A 24,816-nucleotide genomic window follows, 5' to 3' on the forward strand; every position below is an offset into this window, starting at 1 on the left:
TCAATACACAAACCAATACAATTTGGGGGTGGGAGGTGGGGGGGTGCGGGGTGGGGCGGGTGGACAATACAGTGACCCGTGGCTCATGTCGAAGAGGGGATGACATTGACAAGCCTCACCCCACTGATCGCCCAGCTGAGAAACAGGGCATGATTCTAACACCATTTATAAATATCTTGTTATATTTTTAAAAAAAACACACACAAGAAAAACATTTCGAGGGCCCGGCTGGCTCTGCTCCTGCACAGAAAGGATTAACCTTCAATATTCAACATCAGGGTCACAGGGTATGAGGGTGGGAAGGAGAAGCCGATTGGGGCGGGGGCGAGGGGCTGAAAAACAGAGAGGACAAGCCAATCTGTAATGAGGTCCCTCCAACGCATCCAGAACCAGAACGCTGGGGGGAGGGCACCTGGTAGAGACTCAGAAACCAGTGCTGTCCCCTCAGGGATGCTCCTGTCCCCAGTCTGGGATGGATGGACAGACTGATCTGTCCCTTTCACACACCCCTGCGAGGTCCCCATATCAGGATGGATCCCTCCTTTCCTCTCAGTCCCTGCCCATTCAACTCAACACCCAGCTTTCAAGGTCCCTTCCTACTAGGGAGCAGCCCCCCCCCCAAAATAAGAAGCCTGAGGAAAGCTGGAGGTCCTTCCTGGGAGGAGGGTATTCCGGGGGTGAGTGGCTTCCGGGGTCCCCCTTTTCAGTCCCTGACCAGGCGGTAGATGTGGTGCTGGGCCCCTCGCTCGCTGGTGGAGACTTCAAAGACGTAGGCAGTGCACAGCAGCAGCTCCTGGGTGTCTCTGTTCGTCACCACCTGCCACGGGGCCAGGGGGAGGGGTTTGTGCTTGGAAGAGAGAAAAGGGACCACCACGCCCCTCCCCCCACCGCCTCAGGCATCACGGGATACCCAGAAAAGGGGTCCCCACCACATCACATTCCCCAGGTGAAAGAGGACCCCAGATCAGTTTCCCAAAAGTCAGAGGGATCCCATCCTATCAGGTTTCCTGGACCAGGGTTAGGTTCCCTGTAAAGGGGGTCCCTTTCTAGCTAAGGATCCACTGTGAGTCCTCCTGATCAGTTTCCCCTGGGAAGGCGGAGCCCCCACCACATCAGTTCCCTGAGTAAAGGGACCCCCGAAGCCAAATGTCAACTGCAGGAACTGCAGGGTTCCCACTGTGTCAGCTCGCCAGGCCAAAGGGCCCCTGGGGCTGAGAGTTTCGGGGCAGGGGGGCACTCCCAGCCCCAGCACAGCACCTGGAGGATGGTGAAGTTCTCCAGCACGCTGTTCATCATATAGCGCTCGGGCAGCTGCCGTAGCTTGTGCAAGAAATTCACTAGGTACTCGCACATGGGCGAGCGCAGCAGGCGGTACACGAACCTCCCGTCTTCTAGCTGAGCACGCTCCGTCTGAGCCAGGGGTGGCGGGGGGGACAATGACTGAGACACACAGGGGTCGCCCCAGGAGCCCAGCCCCACTCCCCACTGCGGTCTTCCCTGTTCCATGGCCCCATCTGCAGTGACAGGACATGGAACACGGAACCCCCCGGGTATCCAACCCGGGACCACTAAGCCTGCAAACCAGAGATTTCCCCCCCAGCCCCTCAACACTGTGCTCTGAACCCTCATGACCTCTGAACTCTGATCTGCAATACTCTCAAACCCTCCAAGGACCCTTCAATGAGATCTCCAAACTCTCTGACCTCTGAACTTGAGACCCCACAAGTCTTCCGCAACCTAACTGTGGCCCCTGAACCTCCTTGCCCTATGAGTTCTTCTAGACTCAGAAGAACCTTTCAAATCAGTGACTGTCAATCTCTGTCCCACCCATCACCTCTGAATCCTCAAACTGACCCCTACCTGCCACTTTAAAATGCCGTATCAGCTGGAAGCCTATGCATTAACTCCCCCATTACCTGAGAATAGGATGCCCCCCCAACCCCACCATGAAGACGCCCCCCAAAGCCTGAGCTGTTGTGGCTCCGGGTCCATTGACTGGCAGCCCACCCAGAGCTCCACCCCTCCGGCCTCACCTCCACCTTCTCCACCACCTGCTTGCCGAAGGAGCAGACCTTGGAGGAGCAGGTGAGCGTCATGTGCTCCAGGCTCTCGTACTGGCTGCTCACGCCGTAGAAGCCACCGCTGCTGCCGCCAGCCCCGACCTCCTCGCCACTCGGACCCCAGTTCAGGTCCGCCTGGCAGGTGGGGAGACACAGATGTAAGTTGGAGGGGGCGTCCTTTATACAGGGTGGGGTCTCTTCTAATGTGACAACTCTGCCCTGTGGCCCCTATAGTTGCCCACCTCGCTGCCTCAGCATTCCAAGTCCCTACCTCTCCAAGGGCCGGTTTCTGGAGAAGACCCCCCCCTTCCATGGGTGCTGCAGAAGTCTGAGACCCCCAAATAATCGTGACTCTCTCTCCCTAGTGAGCCCCCAGCTAAAGGAGCCCTGAGATTCAACTTTTCACTCCTGACGCCCTCAACTCAAGGGCCCAGCCCCTGCCCAGGGCCTGGTTGCTAAGGAAGCCATCGCTCACTCCCTAGCAACCAGAGGCTCTCCTTCAGAGGCCTTCCCCATCCTGGTTGCTAAGACAAGGGGCTACTCCCTAGCAACAGGACCTAGGGAACCCACATTCCTCACCAGAACACTCTCCCGGGCCCTTTCGGCTGATTTGCAGAGGTCAGACCCGTCCGTGACCCCCGTGGCCAAGATGGGCCGCTATGCCAGGTGTGGTCTAATGAAGCGCAAGACCCCCTATCGCCTGTGGCTTAAGCCCCTTGGCCACCTTCCTGGAAGGCACACCTCTTCCTCTTCCTCACTTTCAACTTGACCAGGTCACTCTCCAGGGTGGTCCAGGCCCAACTCCACCCCTCAGCCTGGCAGCAGGGCCTTGTGAAGCCAGACAAAAAAGGGAGGCCTTCCTAGCCACTCCTGCTCATTCCTGCAGGTGCTGGAGGCTTCTAAGGGTCGACCTCCAGACCTAGGACCTGGAGAGTCCTGTGTTAAGCCCTGACAACGCCTACCTCCTCCCCACCACATCCCCAGAGCTGCCTCGGGCCTCCAATCCACACTCTAGAGCCCTTCCTAACCACAGTCGCTTAGGTCCAGCAAGGCCAACAAACTTGAGGCCCTCAGCAGGCTTCCTTCTCAGAGACTAGACCCTTCCACAGTCCTGGTTCCCGCGAGAGCTAAAACGCCCTATGGACCACACTGAGTGAAGCTCTGTAGCATCAGCCACTGTACTGGACACAAAACCAAATGGGCCAAAGAAAGACCCCGATGGACCCTCTTTCTCACCATTATATACATAGCACTTGGCACTGTATATAGTACACACTCAATAAATGACTGTTTAGTAAACACGGGACTTCACGCAGCCACTCCCTGGCCCCTTCAATGGTATCCTCGTGGCCAGGGATTTTCTAATGACAGGGTCTGCTGGGACTTAGCATCCCTCTTAGAAGCCGCCCTCTCCAGGACTCCATTTGCTAAGGGGAGGAAGGCATCCCTTAGCAACTAGGCTTGGTACAGTCGGGTGGGATGTAGGGAAGTCTGAAAGGACACGATCCCCAGGGCCAAACTCCTTAGTGTCCCTTGTGGCAAAGGGGGCTGATACTCTGGGCTCAGGTTGCCCTGGTAGAGCCAGAGGCCTTTGATGGGAGGCCACGTGATGTGTGAGCACTTCTGGTGTTGGTGGCGGAACTCACCCAAAACTTGACCAGGAAGAAGGCATGGGGGGGCCCGCGGTCATACAGCTCCCGCAGACCCCCCTTTTTTTCAGGGAATTTGTCATAGATCTGCCGGACGTCCACACTCTCGAGGGGGGGCGCTCCAGGGCTGGGGCAGTGCTGGCTGATGTGGACGAACAGGTGCCTCTGGTACTGGGGAGGAACAGCCAGAGGTGAGAAGCGGGGGATGGGTGGGAGCCGAGGCCCTCACTGCCCAAGCTAATCTCACACCCCTGTCACCCGCCCCCCAAGAGCTCCTGCCAGTCAGCCGTTCCACCACGTCCACCCAGACATGGCGCCCAACTCCCAGGCACTGTCCCCACTCTCTTCCGCCCCTTTGTTCCCACCTCGGTCCCCAAGCCCTGACCCTACAGCTCAACTCTGCCCTGCCACCTTCTCTCCGCCCTCACAACCCTGTCCTCTCCCACTTTCAACCCCATCTCCTGTGTGGCTTCCCAGCCTCCAGTCTCTCTCTTCCCTGGTTCATCACGCACATGGTTCTAGAGCAGACCCTCAACCTCTCCTGCTCATAATCCTGCCCTGGCTCCCCAGTGCCCCCAGGACAAAGCCCAGACCCCTCCACCTGGCTATTTTTTGAACAGTTGTTCATAAATCTTCCATCAATAGATGGATGGATGGGAATCCACCGAGCCCACACCAAGACTTCCTCTGTTTGCATTCTTATCACTTCACTTCCTGTCCTTATCCTGAAACCTTCCCCATCTTTTCTTCTGATATGAATCTTCCTCCATCTTTCCAGGTCACGCACATCTACCTCTTTCTGGAAGCCTCCGCTGATGACAAACAGATGGGATCTCCCCACCATCTCCATGGTTCCCTGCCACCTGGCTCTCTCAGCTTGGCAAAGGCAGCTCCTCCAGAACCGGCACGTGCCCACCTGTCCACAGCCTCGTCAGCTTCCCACCCTACTCAGTGACTTCTTACCACAAGGGCCTCAACGCTGTTTGCATCTCTGTGCCTGAAACATCCAGTTCTGCGCACGGCAAACTCCTATGTAACCCTCAAAGTGCAACTCAAATGCCGCCACCTCAGGGAAGCCTTCCCTGATCCTCCAGGCAGCATCAGGCCTCTGTACACCCACAGAAACTTGACCTTCCCCCATCCCACCACGTACTCGTTATTCAACAGACAGCTACCGAGAATCTACAGTCTAGAGCCACTACTCTGAGTCCCAGAGCTACAAGGTCAAGTCCCTGACCTCCTGGAGCTCACAATCTACTGGCAGAGGCAGAAAAAAATTTTTAATCATCTTGTGGATAACATAAATTTCAGAGAGTAATGTATGCTATGAAAGAAACCCTAATAAATCACAGTAGGCGGGGGGAGAGGGACGGCAGCTAGTGTTTTCCGTAAGGTAGTCCAGGGAAGCCAACCTGAGAGGCTAATCAAGCAGGGCCCTGAATGGAGGCACAGAGTGGGGAGAGCTGGGGAAAGCACACGCCGGGCAGCAGGAACAACAGATACAAAGGCTCTGAAGCCAGAGGGGGCCTGACGTGTTTGAGAAAGGGCGTGGAGGCCAGTGTGGCCAGGGCAGAGCAGAAGAGGGTGAGGGTGCAGGAGGAGAGGGCAAGGCAGGAACGGGGGTCAGATCGTGCAGCACTTTGTGGGCGAATAAAGGACTTGAGTTTTTCCTCCAAGTGAGATGGGAGGGTTTTAACCTGGTCTGACTTGGGTTTTACCAAGACCACTATATATAGTAATTGTTTTTTGTGTGGTTACTGCAGACGGTGTGTTCACAAACGCTTTTCACACTGCTCAACTACATTTCCCAGATGCCCCTGCAGTTATGTGCTGTCACATGACTAAGTCCTGGCCAATGGGATGTGAGCAGACCTGATAGTTGCCACTTCCCTGTCAGACCTATAAAATCTCACTCTCTCCCTTCCACCATCTGCCAGCCAGATGCAGAGAATCTAGCCACAGATGCTGAAACCCTAGAAAATGGCAGAGCCACAAAATGGAAGAAGCGTAGATTCCCAGCATTGCTGTGTGGAGGGCTCCTGCTGACCGCCCACACTGGAATGGCACATAAGTGAGCAATTTCTGTGATGTTCAGTCCCTACGTGATGGGGTTATCTCCTCTGTCAGCTCACCCTGACTCATATGGCCTCCATCTCCGTCCTAGGTCAGGAAAAGCTCGAACTTAGAAACAAGATCCACTTTTGCAAGTTCCCCATGTCCTCCCCAAAGCCTGGTGCACAGTAGGCACTCAGAAGTGTTTGAACGAGTAAATTATGTTCTGGAGAGTTTCTCTGACCTCCTGCACCCATGACCTCATGACCTTCCAGTTCCTCTATGCTAGGAGCTGTCAGAGTGTGGTCCTCCGACCAGCAGCTGCAGCAGCATCACCTGGGAGCTTGTAAGAAATGCAAATTCTCAGGCCCCACAGCAAACCTACTGAATCGCATATTCTGAGAGTAAGACTCAGCGATCTGTGTTTTAATATGCCCTCCATGTCATTCTGATACATGCTAAAGCCTGATGCTTTCCCTTCCCATAACCCTCTACATTCCAAAACACCTACAGAGACTGTCCCAAAATTGCACTCACAGAGTCAACTGCATCCGGGGGTTCCACAAAGGCTGAGAATTCCACCAGCTGTAACCGGGCAGTGCCCAGGGCCCGAGCCTGCCAGGCTGGGGGTGATGGGGCTGGTGGGGGCAGGGCAGGGGGTGAGAGGGCTTGGGGGGGCTCGTACCCTAGGGAAAGAAGAACAAACAATAAAAATTGCTAACATTTATGGAATACATCAAGCACTGTTCTCTCTTGCCTGCCTCCACTTAGAAGCTGAAAAAGCTAAATACTCACTTTCCCAGCCTCCCTTGCAGCTAGAGGTGGCCATGTGACACAGTTCTGGCCAATGAGACGTTAGGGGAAATCTGCTCGGGGGCTTCTGGGAAGGAGTTTCTTCCTGAATGAAAAAGACAGAACTTTGGGAGGCAAAAGCTTTTGGTTCTTGTCAAGTCCAGCTTGGGACATGATGCCTGGAGTCACAGTAGCCATCTCAGTAAGCAGAGGCCGAGGGACCCATAGAGATGCTAGTCCTGATATTGCTTGGCTGCTCAGCCAGCACATTAGCAGCCCACCTTCAGATTTTTTATGTGGAATCATGAAAACCTTTTTGTTTATGGCACTACTCATTTGAGTATCGTTATTTGCAGCCGAGAGTATTCCTAATTAATGAGTCTATGGAACCTAAGTGTGATTTTTTTTTTTTATTAATGTGAGTTCATAGGATTATATCAGCATGGACTTCTGGAAGCCTTCTTTGTAGCCAGATGGACAGAGCCTACCTGGCGATAAAGCTACCAGAAGGAAGAACCAAACACGTCCTGATTTGAACCCTCGGATCCAGCCATACCTGAAGCTCTAACTCCTGAAATATCAGTTACAGGTACCAATACATTCCGTCTAATTATTATTGTTGTTGTTTTTGTCATCTAGCTTGACTTGAGTTTCTGTCACTTGCAGCTGAAAAAAATCTTGACTGATACACCTCCCAATGTCCCTTAGGCTAAGCAAGTGACAAACCTTAGGCTGACAGAACACAAACCCAGCATGTCTAGCTACAGATGCCATGCTCTCACCCACTACAAATTCTGTCACTCATCCTTCTACACCCCCACGCACCCTGCCTCAGAGCTGGACGTCACTAGAAATGTGTCCCCTGGTTAATGGAAGGTTAAAGGAGAGATAATTAGGGGCGGCAAGAGAGACAGGAGCCCAGGGAGGGTGGAGATCAGGCTCTTACCTGGGAGGTCAGTAGATGGGGGAGTCAGTGACAAGGAGAACGGTGTCTGGGAGAATGGCTTCACACTGTGGGAGAAAGGAGGCTGGGGGTCAGCAGGTGGAACGATGCTAATCACGATGCTGATCATGCCAGCTACTGTGTATTGAGGGGTCAGGACAAGCTGGACCCTGTGCTGCTACATGGGACGTGAACGTGTTTATCGAAGCGTCACACCAATGACGTAGGTGTGATTACTGCTCTTCTCATTTGCACAAGTGAAACCTGAGGCACGCGGTGGTTAGCAGGCCCACCCAGTCCTGCAGCTGGGCACAGTGCAGCCTGGGCTCGGACCAGGTCAGTGCCAACCACGAAGCCTGGGGTCTTGATGATAGTGGGGTACCTCTCACAAAATGGCAGAAAGAGAACAGAAATGGGGTCTCAATGGGTGGGGAGAAGAGGAAGTTTGGAGAAAGAGGAGGCTGAAGGGTCAAGAGGTTGGGGAGATAATAACCAGCAGCCCAGAAGTGGGGCATCGGGCTGAACTCTGGGGTGAGGCAGCAGCACAACAGAGTCCCACACACTGTGTCCAGCAGAAATGTCTGCCTGCAGCCCTGGCTGGTGTGGCTCAGTGGACTGAGAGCTGGCCTGCGAACTGAAGGGTCTCTGGTTCGATTCCCAGTCAAGGCACAAGGCTGGGTTGTGGGCCAGGTCCCCAGTAAGGGGTGTGTGAGAGGCAACCACACACTGATATTTCTCTCCCTCCCTTTCTCCTTCCCTTCCCCTCTCTAAAAATAAATAAAATCTTTTAAAAAATATTTGTGATGATGGAAATATTCTGTATGTGTGCCATCTAATACTGTAGCCTCAGACCACATGCGAATGACCACACGACCTATAACCACTGCCTAAGGAACCGAAATTTTTATTTCATTTAATTTGAATTAACGTAAATTTCATTAACCACATGTGGCTAGTGGCTATAGTATCTGATAGCATAACTCTAAAAGCCAATGACCTATTAGTATCCCAGGAGATGGTGGTGGGGAGACTGAGAGGTCAGAGGTCAGGGAGCCTGAGGTCAGAGGTCAGTAAGAGGCCAAAGGTCCAAAGATCAAGATCAGAAAGATACAAATGCCAGGGGCTTTCAGGCTTCAACTCCCAAGGCCCTTGACCTAGTCCTTGCCACCCCATGTCTGAAATTTGAACTCCAGAACCCTACCACTGACACCCTCTTGTCACCAGGCCACTGCCCACATGCCATCTCCTCAGAGGCCTTCCTGACTCCTGTCTAAATACAGCACTCTCACCCTGCTGTATTTTCCACACTTATTCCTCTCTTATTGATGCTAATTTCCCTGTTTACATCTTCACTGTCTGCCTCCTCCCCTCCCCAAGTATCAAAGCTCCAAGAAGGCAGGAATTCTCTCTGACCTGTTCAATGCTGTGTCCCCAAGCCAAGCAGAGTAACAGGCACTTAGTAGATGCTCAGTAAACATTTGACTGACTGACCAATGGCTTAACGCTGGCCTTCTCTCAGTTCCTGACACTCACCACTTTCCTACCGCAGGGCCTTGGCACATGCTGTTTTCTCTGCCTAAAATATTCCCATCCTCTCTCTTCACCTGGCAAAGTCCTACTTAGCCTTCAACGTTATGTCCTCAGAGGGACACTCCCATAACGCTCCTCACCCCAGAACCTTCACACCACATCACACAGGCCCTTCACTTTTGTGTCTGTGCACGTGATCTAATGCACATCCATCTCCCCAGTTTGACTGACAGCTCCGTGAGAGGCAGAGCCCCAGTGACCAGTGTGGTATATGCTGAACGACCCTCCTTCCAGATCAGCCTCCTCCCTGGCACACCTGTGGCTCCTTTGGCTCTGGGGACTTGTTCAGCTTTTCCTGGTCCCCACCCGGCAGCACCTTCCCTTTGAACCTTCTTCTCCCCCAGCCTGGAGATCCCACGGCCTGTCACTTACTCCTTCTCTGGTGACACCCTCAACCCTCCTGCCTCACAGTCCAGAGGCACCCAGCCCAGGCCCACTGACTCCTTTCTGGGCTGAAAACTGTCCTTCCCATGTGCCCCTGGGGCCCCTTTCTATTCTTCTAGGCTAGACACATACACACTGTCACCCTCATGGTCCTAAAAAGGACACTCCTATTTACCTCTGAGGCCTACTTTCTTTCTTCTGACTCTGAGAGAAGATAAGGACCCGGGCTCAGGCCAAAGAAACAGCTCTATGGAATGAGAACACACCTTCCCATGAGCCTCCGGGGCTCCACTCAACCCTTCCGGGAGCCTCTGGACCTACAGCTGCTTTTCCCATGAACCTCTGGGGCCCAGCCAATCTCACTACAAGGCCACTGTCCCCGTGGACATCCTCCAGGCCTCCCACAATCATCAAGTCCCAGCTGAGCTCACTTTTTCCCAGACCCACTCCTCCCCCAGGGTGGCCTCCCAACCCCTAGCACCAGCCAGAGCTCAGGCGCTGTCCCTGGCCCCTCCCCCTCCTCGGTATCCTAGTCTCGTTCTTCAGACCATCGTCCCCTCACCCTCCTGCCTGAGTTCAACTCCAAGTAGCCCGGCTCCAGAATCCCTGTTCACGGGGCAGCTGGGAACTGGGAGGTGGGGTGAGAAAAGCCTGAGGGAGAGAGTGGGGGTGGGAGTCAGGTGCAGAGGCAGAACAGAAAGTACTCACTCTGGAACATTCCAGGGGGTCCCGGAGCTCCCTGACCAAAACTGGAAAAGCTCAGAGGCCTGGAGATGAGACAAAGGTTGGGGGTCAGCCAGTTACTCTCCTGTTGAAACTACACCCCCCCCCACCCTCCAGCCCTGAACCCCACAGTCCCCAATCCAAGCCACCTGAGGACCGGCGGGACCCAGTTTGGCCTGCAGGGAAGGGGCCGAGATGAGCTGGGCCGAGGACATGGTGGCCATTGTCTGGAACGCCTTATCCTTGGAAACCTGGTCCTGGAGGAGATGTCGAAAGGCCGTGTCAGTGGGGAGTTTCAGCAGCCACAGTGAGGGTGGAGACAATGACAGGGCAGGGCAAGCGCAGGGAGGTGCGAAGCTGGGGGGTCAAGGCAAAGGAATGTGTGGGTTCGGGCAGTGGGTGGGAGGATGGGCAGAGGGACTTACCACATTCAGGGCCTGCCCACGGGGGGTGGGGGAAGATGGCGAAGAAGGAAAGAAAACAGGATTTAGGAAGCGAGGCCTGGACGCCCCACCTTCCTGCCCTGCCAACCCCGACAGCCCTGCCGCCTGAGCTGGCCAAGGAGAGAAAGGCAGAATGAAGGATGAATATGCAAAAGAGGGAGCCAGGCCTAGACGGGGGACAGAGGTTCCCAATGCCCAGAATAAAAGACGGTAATGAGGGTTTCTAAGTCAATAAAGAGCCAGACAGAAGTGAAGGTTTCCGGTTAAGCAGGCAACAGGAAATGAGAATTTCAGACCCGAGGGGAATAGGCGGTGAACATTTCGTAGCCAGGACAGGACAGAGGGGAACAGTGAACTCCAGACAAGAACAAGACCAGAGGGAAGGTGTTTAGACCTAGAGAGAAAGGAAGGGGAGGCTTCTGGGAACAAATAAAAGGAACAGGAAGTGGTGGTCCCCAAGTGCAAAGAAAGAGACAGAAAGACTCCATACTCAGGAGGGGTCAAAAATGAGGATCTTTGGCCAAGAGGGAACAGGAAATGCAGAGGAACGAGAAACAAAAAGGGATGTCAAGAGCTCCAAAAGGAAACGAAGCAATCTGGCTCGGAACACACAGGCAGGCCACACAGGGACAGGGACATGGGCAGGTGAACCAGCGCCCAGACGCTGGAGGAGGCGCTCAGAGCCCAGACAAGAGGAGACGCTCAGAGCCCAGGCGTGACTCTGCAGTGAGGATGCCAGGAAAAGCAAACAAGAAAGCAGAAGGAAAGAGGGGAGGGAGGCAGGAGACAGGCGTAGCTGGAGGAGGGGCCTGATGCCCCATCCTTCTCTGCACCCCTCTGTCTACAGATCTTTCAGACCCCAGGGTCTCCATCCACTCCTCCCCGCCTTGCTGCTCCACTAACCCGGACACCTTGGGTCTCTGCTCCCCCTATTTTGTCTACCCTCCTGTGTGAACCTGTTCCCATGTATTGGTCTCTGCCCTGCACCCCGGTTCTCTGTCCCCTTTCTCCAGATCTCTGTTACCCCCTCTCAGTCCCTGTCCTCTCCCCCTAGGTCCCCTCTCTCTAAATGAATCCCTGTTCTCTCTCTCCGGGCCCCTGTTCCACTCTCCGAATGTCTCCTTTGGTCTCTACCTTGAGCTTGGACTGGATTTCCCTCGATTTCCTTCGGGCCAAAACCTGGATGTGACTAGAGACCTGGAGGGAGTGACAAAGGGGGAGATTCAGGCCAGAGTGACTCGCCTCTTGCGTTCCCTGTCCCCAAGGCACCCCTGGACCATGAGATATGACACACCCAACATGCCAGCTCAGGACTATGTATGCAAACCCAGACGTGACCCATAAGGCCACTCTTTCCTCACTAACAGTTCTGATCTCCCCCAGACCCAGCAAATCTAAGTCTCATGTCCCCTCCCTGCCCTTCTCTCTTTGGCCCCGTTGGTCTCACTTCCTCGGGTTCTCACACAACCGCTAAGAGAACTGCATCAAACAGGCACAGAGCGCACTCACAGGGGCGCCGAGAAGACAGGCAAAAGCACGTGAACCAGATCCTCCTTGAACCTGAACCTGCCCATACTAGTATGGCCCTGGGAAGACAAGCCTGCCCCAGACAGAAGCCCACAAGTCAGTCCCAAGACCTGTTTGCGAGTTCGAGTCTTCCCCGTCCTCAGCTTGATGTAGCGGGCAATCAGTTCATTCCGACCTGAGGAGTCAGAGATGGAACAGAGTTAGACCTTCAGCAGAACTTCCCAACAGAGAGGACACCAGGGAAGGAGAGAGAAGCAACAGTTCCCAGAGGTCCACAGCCAGCCGGGAGCTCGGTGGAAGCAGAGTTACGACTGCGGGGTTGGGAGCCAGACTGCCTGGGTGCAAATCCCAGCTCTGCCACACGCTACCTTTAGGTTTTCTGGGATGCGAGCTCCTACCTGAGCCATCGTGAGGATGCGAAGTGCTTTAACGTGAGCAGTGTTGAAAGCTCCCCAAATGTTGGTTACTATTTTTTCTTAATCAGCAGAGACCAGAGCAAAAAAGATTGAGGTGGACTCACCGTACATCTTGCCTTCATCAGACAAGATGATTTTCCGCCGGCCGCACGGCGGGTAGATGGCCAGGGCCTCCTGGAAGCTCTGCTCGATGTCCGGACTCCAGACGCCCTCGGCATCTGGGCCTCCATCTCCCCCAGCCCCCTCGCTGCCACCGGTACCCTCCTCACTTCCTTCCTCACTTCCTGTCCAGGCGCTGCCATCGTCCAGGGGGGCCCCAGCCCGGGGTTCTCCCATCTGGGCCTGGAAGGACAAAGAGCTCTCAGCAAGTTTCCCCCGACGCCCCCAGAAGGACCTCGGGCTCAGAGGGCTGGGGGCCCCAACCCCTGGGTCTGAGGGAGGAGGGGTCCTGGAGAAGGGGGCTGGATTTCTGGAGACACTTAGGGTGAAGAGTGTTCTCTGGCTTTCCAGGGAAGCCTGGGAAGTGATGAAGTCTTGGAGACCCCAGAGTCTTGCGTAGGGCCCATGAGGGCCATGCACTTGGGTAGGGATTCCTAGGAGACAGGGCCTGGCTGTCTCCTAGTAAAGAGACAGGAGTCAGGGCCTGGCTGCAGGAAAGGGGGGTGTGGGTGAGATCTTAGTACCACCCCAAGAACAGGTGCCAGGATGCGAGCAACAGCTGCGGGAAAAGCAGAGGCGCACAGGCCCTAGTAAGGCTGAAGGGCAGATCCAGACGGTGGGGGACGGAGTCCCGGGGGGGGGGGGGGGGGACAGAGATCTAGAGAGAAGGGGCCAGAGACATAGAGGGGACAGAGGCTCAGAGGGAGTCAGGGACAGAGACCCAGGGCAGAAACTCAAGTGGACATCAGGAAAGACGCACAGAACCAGAGACTGGGGGGGCAAGGGCGCCCTGCCATCAGGAGAGCCAGAACAAAGGGCCCAGGCATCCCCTCCCCCAGTTTCCCACAACCCCCATCAGGGGAGGGGCTGGCTGGCGAGGGCCCTCCCCTCAAGCCCTCGGCCCCGCCCCCTCCCTCCCACCCCCGGCGCCGTGGGCTCGGATCCAACTCCAGTTCCCAGTGACTTTCCGGAGGCCGGGAACAGGGGGAGAAAACTTTTTCCAATACAGTCAGATCCCGCCTCCCTGGCAGCTCCACGTCTTCCACAGCTTTCCCAGGACTCCAGAGTCCATGCTCCCATCCCCCTCCTCCCTCGGACCCTGGAGTCCCGGCCGAGACAGACAAAGACCCCAGGCCGAGCCCAGTGGCGCTGCGGCATTCGGGACCCCCGTAGGCCAAAATCCCAGCCCAGCTCTCCCCCATGTGGCCAGACAAAGAGACCGAGGAGCCGGCTAAGAAAGGTCCCCCTAATTTCCTTCCCCAGGCCCCAACCTCCGAAGAAACGAGACTGAAGGTCCAGAAAGCTCTGTAGTCTTCCTTCTGTGACCCCGGAGGCCCCTTTCTCCCTGAGGAGAACCAGGCGCCCACAAATGACACACACGAATCAGTTCGGTCAGAAACACGCAGAGTCCGTTCTCGCTTCCAAACGACACCGTCGCGGAAACTCACATCCCACACATACCCGACAAAGTCCCCTGTCCTCACCCACTCGCGGGCTCACACTCCTCAACCCAGACGCATCAGCAGACACCCCAACTCCGGGGAAAGCTCCAAGCCCGCACTTAAGACTTGATCAGGACCGCAACTCGAGCCCCCGGATAAAGAGAAGGCGGCATGCAACTCAGAGATGGTCCCACAAACGCTTAAATTCCTAATGCGTAACTTTCCACCCCAACTCACACACCCCAAAGCAGGATCCCCGACTCCCGCCGGCGCCTTCCTACCTCCCGGCCTGGGGCTGGGGAGCCGCGGGCGGGCGGGGCGCTGCGAAGGAGAAAGTTGCCCGAGAGCTTTGTTTGGGAAAAGTGGGAGGGACCGGAGGGGGGGCGGGCCCGGACGCTGGACAGCGGGAAGGGGCATCCGACGGTGACAGTTTGGGGGAGGATTTTTGCTTTGGCAAAGGAAAGGTGAAGTCTAGCTGGGGTCTGGGAGCGACTTCGGGATTCTTATGCTTAGATTCCTAGAAGAGGAGCAGGGGAGATGGTCCGGACTTCTGGGTCTGAGGGAGGAGGGGACTGGGGGCCTGGATTCTAGGCCCTCTGTGTTTGTGTATGGGGGATGTGGAAATGAAAAGAGCACAAAAGGTTCTTTCCTGATCAGCCTAAAGTATATTTTTGAGCATTGAAGTATGGAGGTGTGCTTTGATTGATTTCTATAACAACGCGTTTTCCTTGTGACCTCACTAGAGTTAACAGTCCAGAGCCAGACGACCGGGAGTTTATTGGAGCGAGACTCCCACACGCACACTTAGTGGACTATAGGTGGCGCTGTCCCAAGGCAGAGAGAGATACTCTGCCTGAGGGGAGAGGGGCCGAGTCTTCAAATCCGTGGGATTGCAAGAAGCTGGGGTCCGGCTTCTGGGGACCTGTGAGGGAAGGGAGCCCTGATTCCGGGTTTCTTGGAAACTGGAACATATGACTGGATTTCGGGTTTCCGGAGAGGGTGGGCTGTTTAGTGGAACCGAAGGGGGCTCTCAGTTCAGCGTCCCTACATTGCCCTCTGTTGAGTGCGTTAATCGTTTCCGAGAAGCGACACAGAGAAACTCTCAGAAATAGATATGAAACTAAGGAGTGGACAAACCTGAAGGGCAGAGGGAGCCTAGGAATGGAACTGAGGGCGCTAGGGGCAAGATCTGGAGCACAGAGGCGTGGCCCAGGTGCGGGGGCGTGGCTCTATGGCAGGGGGCGTGGCTACTTGCTATTGGAGCCCTACGGGCAGGCCTGAATACCCGCAAGACTTGGGTCTTCAGCGCCGAGGTCAAATGCCAGGGGCGTGGTCTGACGAGGGAGAGTGACTGGCTGTGAACATGAGGGCGTGGTTAACAAAGAATAGTGGCGCGGCTATCCAATAGAGGGCTCGGCTAGTGGGTGAGGTCAGATGTGGGGGCGTGGCCACACACTTGGAGCTCCGCTAGGTGCTCGTGGAACTCATTCAACGATCCAGGTATCCCGGTTGGGCTCGAGACCAGAACTGTTTGGATTTAACAGTCCGTGGACGGCCCGAGTCTGAGAGTCCGGTGTCTGGACATAAAGGCGGGACCCAGAAGACGGGGTGGGGCGTAGGAGAAGGTGAGAAATTATATCTAGGTATGAATGTGTAGGAAGGAAAAGAACTAAATCGGTGTTTGAGGCAAAGCCCAGAAGAGCCGGAGCTTGAGAGGAGCGCGGGCGCACGTTGGAGGGGGTGGGAATAGAAGGAAACGGAAGGGGGAAATGGGTTTGGTGCGGTGGGGGGAGAGTTGCTTGGACAAAGGATAAAGCCTGGGCAAGGGATGAAAGGCGTAATTGTCTTGGGTCGGGGCTCTGACTCCTACAGCCTTCCCCGCAATGTGGCACGCGCTGGTCCTGCTGCTGCTGCTCTCCTGTACCTCGATACCCCCCTCCACTGCAGCCCCAATCCACGATGCTGACACCCAGGAGACTTCCTCGGGTTTTCTAGGCCTCCAAAGACTACTCCAAGACTTTGTCGGACTTTTCCTGAAAGTGAGCGATGGCGGGGCTTAGGGGAAAGGGGTTTCAGAGAAGAAGGACGGGGACAGATGAAGATTGAGGGGTAGAAAAGGATTCAGGGTGACAATGGGAAACGGGTCGCAGCCAGGCAGAACAGACTGGAAGAGGAGCCAAAGGGACAGAGAGAGACAGGGAGATGGAGAGGTAGAAAGAAGGAGGGAGACAGGCAGAGAGGGAGGTGGGATAGAGGCAAGGGAATGAAAGGTAGAATAGGAGCAGAGAGACAGTAGGATATGAGGAAGGTAATGGAGCAAAGAACAAAGACAGAACAGGTGGGGGGGGTGAGGGCAGGAGGTGACTTAGTTAAGTTCTAAGGGTCAGAAGATGGAGAGGGACGGGGGGTGGAAGGGATGCGGCAAGGCCTCAAGGGCTTGCAAGCAGGGCTGATGGTAATACTGAGAAGGCCTGAGGTCCAGCAACTCACCTGTCCCTCCTCTGGCCCCAGGATGACCTGCTACAGGGCACAGACAGCTTCTTCCCTGCCCCCATGGACTTTCCGGGCCTCCCTAGGAACTATCATCAAGAGGAGAACCAGGAGCGCCAGCTGGGGAACAACACTCTCTCCACCCACCTCCAGATTGACAAGGTGCTTATGCTGGGAAGTGCCTCCTGGAGTCTCCCTTGGATCCCTCATGCTGCAGTATCTTCCTGGGGGAGGACAGAGGAGGAAAACAGTTTTGCTCTCACTCTTTCCTCCCATCTTCACAGGTGACCGACAACAGCACAGGAGCTGTGTTGATCTCTGAGAAAGTGGTGGCATCCACTGAGCAAGGGGAGAACTTGGAGAGCAACTCAAAGGTTAGGACCTGCCCCCACCTCCCCACCCTACTTTTTATTTCAAAGTGCTTTATGAGTTCTAAATGCTTTGTGTACCTCACCTTTGTAAACCTTGGAGTGATTCTAACCCCAAAGGACTTAATTTGTGATCCTAAAACATTTGAAGAACCTCCAAGTGCTTGGCAAACCCATAGGCTTCTCTTGTCACACACAAAGGTTTTTATTTCAAAAATTTCAAATCTACAGAAAAGTTAGGAAAAAATAGTACAGTGAATATACCTGTATTCCATTTATTTATTTATTTGTTTTTAGAGAAGGGAAAGGAGGGAGAAAGAGAGGGAGAGAAGCATCAACGTATGGCTGCCTCTCGCACGCCCCCTACTGGAGACCTGCCCTGCAACCAGGATGTGTGCCCCAGGCTTGGAATCAAACTGGGTGGCCCTTCGATTCGCAGGCCAGTGCTCAGTCCACTGAGCCACACCTGCCAGGGCTGTATTCCTTTTACTATAAGAAAAGATTTCTCAGCCTTGGCACCATTGTCATTTGGGGGCTGGATAATCTTCAGATTTTTTTCGTGTTTTTAAAGATTTTATTTATTTATTTTTAGAGAGAGGGAAAGGGAGGGAGAAAGAAAAGGAGAGAAATATCAATGTGCAAGAGATACATCAATCGGTTGCCTCTCAAGCACCCCCCACTAGGGACCTGGCCGGCAACCCAGGCATGTGTCCTGACTGGGAATGGAACCAGTGACCTTCTAGTTTGCAGGCCAGCACTCAGTCCACTGAGCCACACCAGCCAGAGCTGGATAATCTTTGTTTTTATCCCTGCTCAGGGCCATCCGGTGCATTCTGAAATGTTTAGCAGTAACCTTGCCTCTACCCACTAGGCAGAAGCCCCACCTTCACCCGTTGTGATGACCAAAAATGTTTCCACACTTTGGCTGAGAACTGCTGGCCTAGATTCACTGCCTGTTAACATTTTAGCATTGACTTTATTTTCACTTTTGTATTTTCGAACCATACAGCAATAAATCAGTGACGTTATGCCACTTCGCCCTTAAACCCTTCAGCAGATACGACCTAAGAATAATGCATTCTTGCCGCGGTCCAGCCGCAGCGGGTCAGGGGGTCCCACAGGTGAGGGCAAGGCGTCGGCGCTGGGTAACAGATGACAACACGCCTCAAAGGACAGTGAAGCTCTGTTCCGTTTATTGCAAGTACAAGCAGGTTTTTTATAATTTTCATTTCAGGTAGTGATTAATATTTGCAGTATAACATGATCATTTAAGCAGAAAAAATCAATACAAAGGTAATCAGTAAAAGTACAAAAGTTCCCATAGATTTAGTTAAAAATTATTTTAACTAGGAGAGCCATTAATCAGACAGTTAAAAATATCTTATTGTATATTAAAGTTTCTCAGAATTTGGTATAGGGCATAAGGATACGCTAGACTGAGTAGAGAAAATAGGAGATTTATTATAAGGCCCTTGTGATGTCTAACTTAGCTATCTACCCTTTTTTTGCTTAAAATGTTTTTTCTGTGTACCATAAATTCTGACTCCCTAGTGACTGTTCAGTTTGTAATAACTAACTAGCTTTTGTTATTACTTTGCCTGTCTAGTTGATATATATTCCTATTCAAGGTAAAGGAGGGGCTGTTCCTATGTTGCAGGGGGTTTTCAAGGGTACTTCTTTTAAGTTTCTCTAAGAGTTCTTTTATAGACATGTTTTGTACTTTAATTCCTTCTAAGAAAGTAGTGAGATCATCTCCTGATTTCCTAGAGTATTCTATCTTATCTTGGGTGTTTTTCTAATGATTGTTATTGATTAAGCTTGAATTCTCAGATTGTTCTGATTGTTTCCTTGTGCCTATATTCCCTGACGTTCTAGTATGATATTATTATTCTGTTCATTGAGCCGGGAAAGGTCCAGGCACACTATCTGAATCACTGCCAGGGTATTCATAATGATTAAAGCAAAAAGGTCATGATCTCCAAAGCAAGCACAATCACAATAGATATTGCAAGGCCTTCCATGCCACGTCCACCAGGTTGGAAACTGCTTCCTTGAAGTCTTACACCCCCTCTCAGGACCTTGTCACGGAGAGAGGAATCCAACAGTGGACGCGGCAGTGGACGTGGCACATTCTTCCCCTAGAGATTCTTCATCTCTAGTTTGACCAGAACTCTGTCTCTGTGGTCAACAGTGCCATTCTCCCACCCAAGATAGTTCACACTGATGTCAAACTGCTGTCCCTGTATTAGTTTTTGAGGGCTGATGTCACAAAGCTGGGAAGCCACAGATTGGGTGGCTTAAGTAACAGAAATGTATTGTCTCAACTGCCGGGCTAGCTCAGTCAGTAGAAATGTACTGTTGCATGGTTCTTGAGGTCACATGTCCAAGATCAAGGTTGGTTCCTTCTGAGGGAGAGTCTCTTCCCTGCCCCCCTCCTACCTTCTGATGACTTAATAACAGTCTTTGGCGATTCTTGGGCGAGTAGATTGGGCCCCATCTCTGCCTCATCTTCTCATCTTCGTATGACATTCTTCCTGTCTGCATTTCTATATCTAAATTTCCCCTTTGCATAAGGACACCAGCCATATTGCATTAGGGCCCAATAAGATCACATTCTGAGCCTTGGCTGGTGTGGCTCAGTGGACTGAGCGCCAGCCTGCAAACCAAAGGGTGGGCAGTTTGAATGCAGTCAGGGCACATGCCCGGGCTGCAAGCCAGGTCCCCAGTAGGAGGCATGTGAGAGGTAACCACACATTGATATTTCCCTCTCTTTCTCCCTCCCTTCCCCTCTCTCTAAAAATAAATAAATAAAATATTTTCTTTAAAAAAAGCTAATTTGATTTTGGACCAGGGTTCAGTTAATGGCCAGAGGTTGCAGCTGCTTTTCTGGGTCTGGAGCTGAAATACAACTGAGGCCTAGACATCATCTCTAGTTTGACCAAAACTCTGTCTCTGTGGTCAACAGGCCTGAGGCTTTGTTCTTAAGATTATTTGAGCCCTGGCTGGTGTAGCTCAGTGGATTGAGCGCAGGCCTGTGAACCACATGATCGCGGTTCAATTCCTAGTCAGGGCACATGCCTGGGTTGCAGGCCAGTTCCCAGCGGGGGACTCATGAGAGGCAACCATACATTGATATTTCTCTCCTTCTCTCCTTCTTTCCTTCCCTTCCTCTCTCTCTAAAAAAAAAAAAAAAAAAAAAAAAATTATTTGATGGGGGCCATAACTTCATTGTCCTGAGGGCTTAATGCTTAAGGGGGTGGTCATGCAAAGGCTTGCACGGGAGTCATATGAGGCTATTCCCCTCCCCGCTTTGTTTCTCCTCTAAGGGGGCTACCACGTGACTAGCAACAGGTCAGAGAAGGAAAGGTCGGGGGGAAGTCTGAACCACGTGACCAGTGATATGCTAAGGGAGGAAAGGCCACCCAGGGGGCAAAGTTCCACGGAACAATACTTGTTTTCCCAGTTTTGCCCACTGTTAAGCACCCAGGACTTTCCACCCAGTACCCTTCTGTACCTGGCCTATCGTTTCGACGTTGCTCGTGCCTGTCTAACGGCCTACTGCATCACCGCCCCTCAGGGACTCTTGGCTCAGAATTCTTTAAGGCAGGGGTGTCAAGCTCATTGTCACCAGGGGCCACATTAGCCTCATGGTTGCCTTCAAAGGGCTGAATGTAATTTTAGAATTGTATAAATGTATGTACTCCTTAACTGTTCAGCGAGAGCTTGGCACTGCTGCCGGGTAGAAACAAGGCGGGTAAAACAAGGTGGAGGGCCGAATTTGGCCTGTGGGCCTTGTGTTTGCCACCTGTGCTTTAAGGGAAAGGGGCATCTTCTGCAGCTGCTTCCTGCTGAAGAGGGGCCGGGTTTTCCTTCAGAGCCAAGTGATTCTCACTGTCTGTCAGAAGCAGGATGAGGAGGAGGTTGTGATGGTGTCCAGGGTCAGCAACAGGCAGGATTCCCAGAGTACAAGTAGGGCTATTATTGAGGCAAAGGCCAGAATGGCAAGAACCATGATGAAAGGGAGCATCCGGGCGAGGATACTGAGGGGTCTTCACCCCCACCTCCCACAGGCTGGTTGTTTGTCTTGTCAAGGGGTGGGAGAAAAACAAAACATTACTTTGGAGGGTTGTAGCCAAATATTTAAGAAAACAACAACAACAAAAAAACGCAGGATCCAGTTGAGTCTATGGGTGAAAAAATAAAACTTGGAAGAAAATGAACTGAACTAGAGTCTCATCACTACCGCAGTGTGTTATAGATTTTACTGAACCACAATTTCCATAAAAATCACTTTCACTTTCATCAAAGAGCCAGGTGAAGGCCAATGTATGTACTGCATGAAGTCCAGTTTCAATGTGGCCTGAACATTTGCATATATGCAGTAAAAATAGTAATTAAGCCCTGGCTGGTGTAGCTCAGTGGATTGAGCACGGGCCTATGAAGCAAAGGGTCGCCGGTTTGATTCCCAGTCAGGGCACATGCCGGGGTTGCAGGCCAGGTCCCCAGTAGGGGACACATGAGAGGCAACCACACATTGATGTTTCCTACTCTCTCTCCTTCCCATCCCCTCTCTCTAAAAATAAATACATAAAATAATGTTTAAAAGAATAGTAATTGATTATATAGACTCTTGTAAATCTGCTTTGCTGGAATTTCATAAGGAATCGCCAGATTGAGTTCTATTTAGCCTTTGAGAGCAAAGAAACCAAGCCTCACAGTTCCCATTGGGCTTTGCCTGCAATATGTATAGGTTTGGGCGAAATCCTAGAGTTTTTTAGTCTCCCAGGAAAACGACTGTCATTCTTGACCTGGAAACACTGCCACGAGCCATGTACATAAGCAAGGTACCGTGCTCAGGGGCTCCTATTGGCTTCTAAAATCAAGTTTAATTCCTTAAAGCTCTTCTGACAACATCCAGAGACTATGTATTTCCCTCTCAGTCATTATATTAGAGTCAAAGTCTTGACTAATAAAATAAATTTCAAATTTTAAAAGGGCCACGTTACAGTCATGGTCATGATTAGTCATGTCCAAAGCTTATAATTCCAAAGTGCTTTGTGCATTGTTTTAACTTTTTTATAAATATTTTATTTATTTATTTTTAGAGAGCTGGGAAGGGCGGGAGAAAGGGAGAGAAACATGAATGTGTGGTTGCCCCTCGCGTGCACCCCCTACTGGGGATGTAGCTTACAACCCAGGCATGTGCCCTGACTGGGAATCGAACCAGCAGCCCTTGGGTTTGTAGGCCTGCACTCAATCCACTGAGCTACACCAGCCAGGGTGCTTTGTGCATTTCAAACTGCTTTCCAAACCTCACAGGATATTTAATCCTAAAGTATATTGTAATCCCCACAGGCATTTTAAACCCCAAAGTGCATTTGAAACCTCTAAAGTGTGTTTTTAGTCCCAAAATAGTCTATAAACCTCCAAGTATTTTTTTACATTTTTATTTACTAATTTTAGAGAGTGAGAGGAAGGAAGAGGGGGATTTGTTGTTTTACTTATCTATGCACTCCTTGGTTGCTTCTTATATGTGCCCTGACCAGGGATCAAACCCACACCCTTGATGTATTGAGTTGACGCTCTAACCAACTGAGCAACCTGGCCAGGGCCCTCAGAGTATTTTCGATTCAAAAATCCTTGTAAGCCCAAGTCCTTTGTAAACTGTAAAGTAAAATTTTCATTCCCAAAGCATCCTGTAGGTGGCAGACTGAGCTAAATATGCCAGCGGGTTGTCGTTTGCCTTTGAGAGGGTCTTCTCGTCCCTCCTCCCCAGGTACCCAAGATAGAGAAGGAGATCCTGGTGCCCATCCCAAAGACCACGGACAGCACACACCCAGATCCTCACCCGCGAGTGGCCTTCTGGATTGTGAAGCTGACACAGCGAAGGTCGCATCAGAATGCCCAGGAGGGGGACCGCTGGCTCAGTGAGAAGCAACACCGCCTGCAGGCCATTCGGGACCGCCTGCAGGCCATCCAGGAAGGGCTCCGAGAGGGGGCCCCAGAGGAAGTCCTTCAGGAAGGGACCCAGGGCTCCTCCTACTTCAAGCTGCCTGCCCGCAAGACACGCTTCCTGTACATTCTCAAGCCCTCCCAGCAGCTATAGGGGTGGAGACAGAGGAACACCTGCATGTACCCCCCACCAAACCCCACCCCAAGCTCCATATGGAAATAAAGTTCTTCTATCTAACAGCACTATCTCCTTTCGGGATTTGTCCCCAAACCTCAGCCTATCAGGCAATAGCAAGTCCCAACAATAAAAAGATAACTAGGCAGTCATAAAACATTTGGAAACAAAGTACTATACCACTAAAATAATGCATAAGTCAAATTAGTAAATATTTTAATTTAATTTTTTTTTTTACATTTTATTTATTTGTAGAGAGAGGGGGAGAAAGAGAGGAACAGAAACATCAATATGTGGTTGCCTCATGCGCCCCCTACTGGGGACCTGGCCTGCAACCCGGGCATATGTGCCCTGACTGGGAATCAAACTCTTGACCCTTTGCTTCGCAGGCCTGTGTTCAATCCACTGAGCCACACCAGCCAGGGCTCAAATTAGTAAATATTTTTAAGCTGAATACTAACAGAAATGTGACATAAACTTATGGAGTGTAGCTCAGGAAGTTCTCAGAAAAATTATGGCCATAAATGCACATATTAGAAAAGAGGCTAAATAACAATCTAAAACTATCACTGATGTAAGCACCCATCTAGCTCAGAAAGCTATACAAATGTAATTGAGCTATAACTTAAGATTCAGCAGTCTATGTATGTTACCACTATACTCTAAAAAGTTATTTTTTAGGTGTTACAGAAGTACCCAGACCTCAAAAAAGGAACAAAACACCCTGAAAGAATGAAATTATACTAATAAAGTTAACAGGGTCTACCATTTGCTAGCCTGTACTAATAAAACACTTGGCAAACATCCTTACTGAACTCTCATAAGACCCCAGGAGATGGATATTTGTCCTCATTTTAGAGAAAAGGCTGACTTTCAGAGAGGTGAAGTCGCTTGCCAAAGTCATACAGCAATGGCGCTCGGTTTGTCCGATTTTATATCTCTTATTCACTCATCACATCACCTGCCAAAGAAGGTCTTTCCCAGGCCTTACCATCTAATAGCCAAAATAATAACTATTAACAAAGATTGCCACCTTAAGTCCTGAAGGTAAACTAAGAAGCAAGTATCTCCATTTCTGGGAGGACAACTGAGGCTCAGAGAGGGTAGACATTGTGCCAAGGTCATGGTTAGGAAGTAATGGAGCCAAAATTCAAACATAGGAATGTCTGACGACTCCACCACCTTATCATCATCCTACACTGCATCCTACATCCTACATGGACTCCATCCATTCACTCATTCAACTTTTATTTGGTTTGTTTTTTGAGTGCCCACACTGGGCCAGGCATGTTCTAGCCCCCAGTCTCCTGCTGCATATAGCTCACATTGGGGGGTGACAGATCGGAAATACAGAATGTGTCACGTTTTAAGACGTGCCATGAGAACCTCTAAAAAGTGGGTAGTTCGAGCTAGTAGAGAGGTTGAGTGGTTGGGACATCTTTTGTCCCAAATCTCCCTTTTGGGAGTCAATTTTGGATCTAATTCTCTTCCTAAAAAGGAATGAATGGAAGAGTTGGGGAAAGAATCCTTCGGGGATCTATTAATACTTTGAGACTGAAGACACAAAAGGACGCAGGAATAGGCTGGCAGTACAGAGCAGGGCATTTTAGTGACGGTGACGGGCAGCCTGTCACGGAACAGAAGGCAGAAA

The 24,816-nt window shown here is 51.9% G+C and overlaps 2 protein-coding genes across 7 annotated transcripts; one reads left to right on the plus strand and one right to left on the minus strand.

Moving 5' to 3' along the window:
* Nucleotides 1-5: 5 nt before the first annotated feature.
* On the minus strand, nt 6-14,532 carry TEAD2 (TEA domain transcription factor 2). Of its 5 annotated transcripts, none has more exons than XM_037140923.2 (13): nt 14,462-14,532; nt 12,684-12,921; nt 12,274-12,338; nt 11,771-11,833; nt 10,619-10,630; nt 10,343-10,450; nt 10,179-10,237; nt 7,500-7,564; nt 6,299-6,447; nt 3,707-3,880; nt 2,034-2,195; nt 1,258-1,410; nt 6-817 (listed from the first exon to the last, which is right to left on the minus strand). In XM_037140923.2, the coding sequence occupies exons 2-13, from the start codon at nt 12,913-12,915 to the stop codon at nt 704-706; spliced, it is 1,356 nt and encodes a 451-aa protein (XP_036996818.1). In that variant the 5' UTR covers nt 12,916-12,921; nt 14,462-14,532; the 3' UTR covers nt 6-703. The 5 variants fall into 5 exon arrangements, with proteins under 5 accessions (XP_036996818.1, XP_036996819.1, XP_036996820.1 ...); XM_037140924.2 differs by having other exon boundaries at nt 14,422-14,481; XM_037140925.2 differs by lacking the exon at nt 14,462-14,532 and adding an exon at nt 14,223-14,380.
* A 49-nt stretch (nt 14,533-14,581) lies between these two features.
* DKKL1 (dickkopf like acrosomal protein 1) lies at nt 14,582-23,230 on the plus strand. Of its 2 annotated transcripts, none has more exons than XM_037140922.2 (5): nt 14,582-14,644; nt 16,053-16,219; nt 16,692-16,832; nt 16,955-17,044; nt 22,815-23,230. In XM_037140922.2, exons 2-5 carry the CDS (start codon nt 16,064-16,066, stop codon nt 23,142-23,144), a joined length of 717 nt encoding a protein of 238 aa, XP_036996817.2. In that variant the 5' UTR covers nt 14,582-14,644; nt 16,053-16,063; the 3' UTR covers nt 23,145-23,230. The 2 variants fall into 2 exon arrangements, with proteins under 2 accessions (XP_036996817.2, XP_053515629.1); XM_053659654.1 differs by lacking the exon at nt 14,582-14,644 and adding an exon at nt 15,664-15,805.
* The last annotated feature ends 1,586 nt before the right edge of the window (nt 23,231-24,816 follow it).

The sequence above is a fragment of the Artibeus jamaicensis genome, unplaced genomic scaffold (assembly GCF_021234435.1).
Source record: "Artibeus jamaicensis isolate MK-2021 breed Jamaican fruit bat unplaced genomic scaffold, CSHL_Jam_final scaffold_804, whole genome shotgun sequence".
NCBI classification, from domain to species: domain Eukaryota; kingdom Metazoa; phylum Chordata; class Mammalia; order Chiroptera; family Phyllostomidae; genus Artibeus; species Artibeus jamaicensis.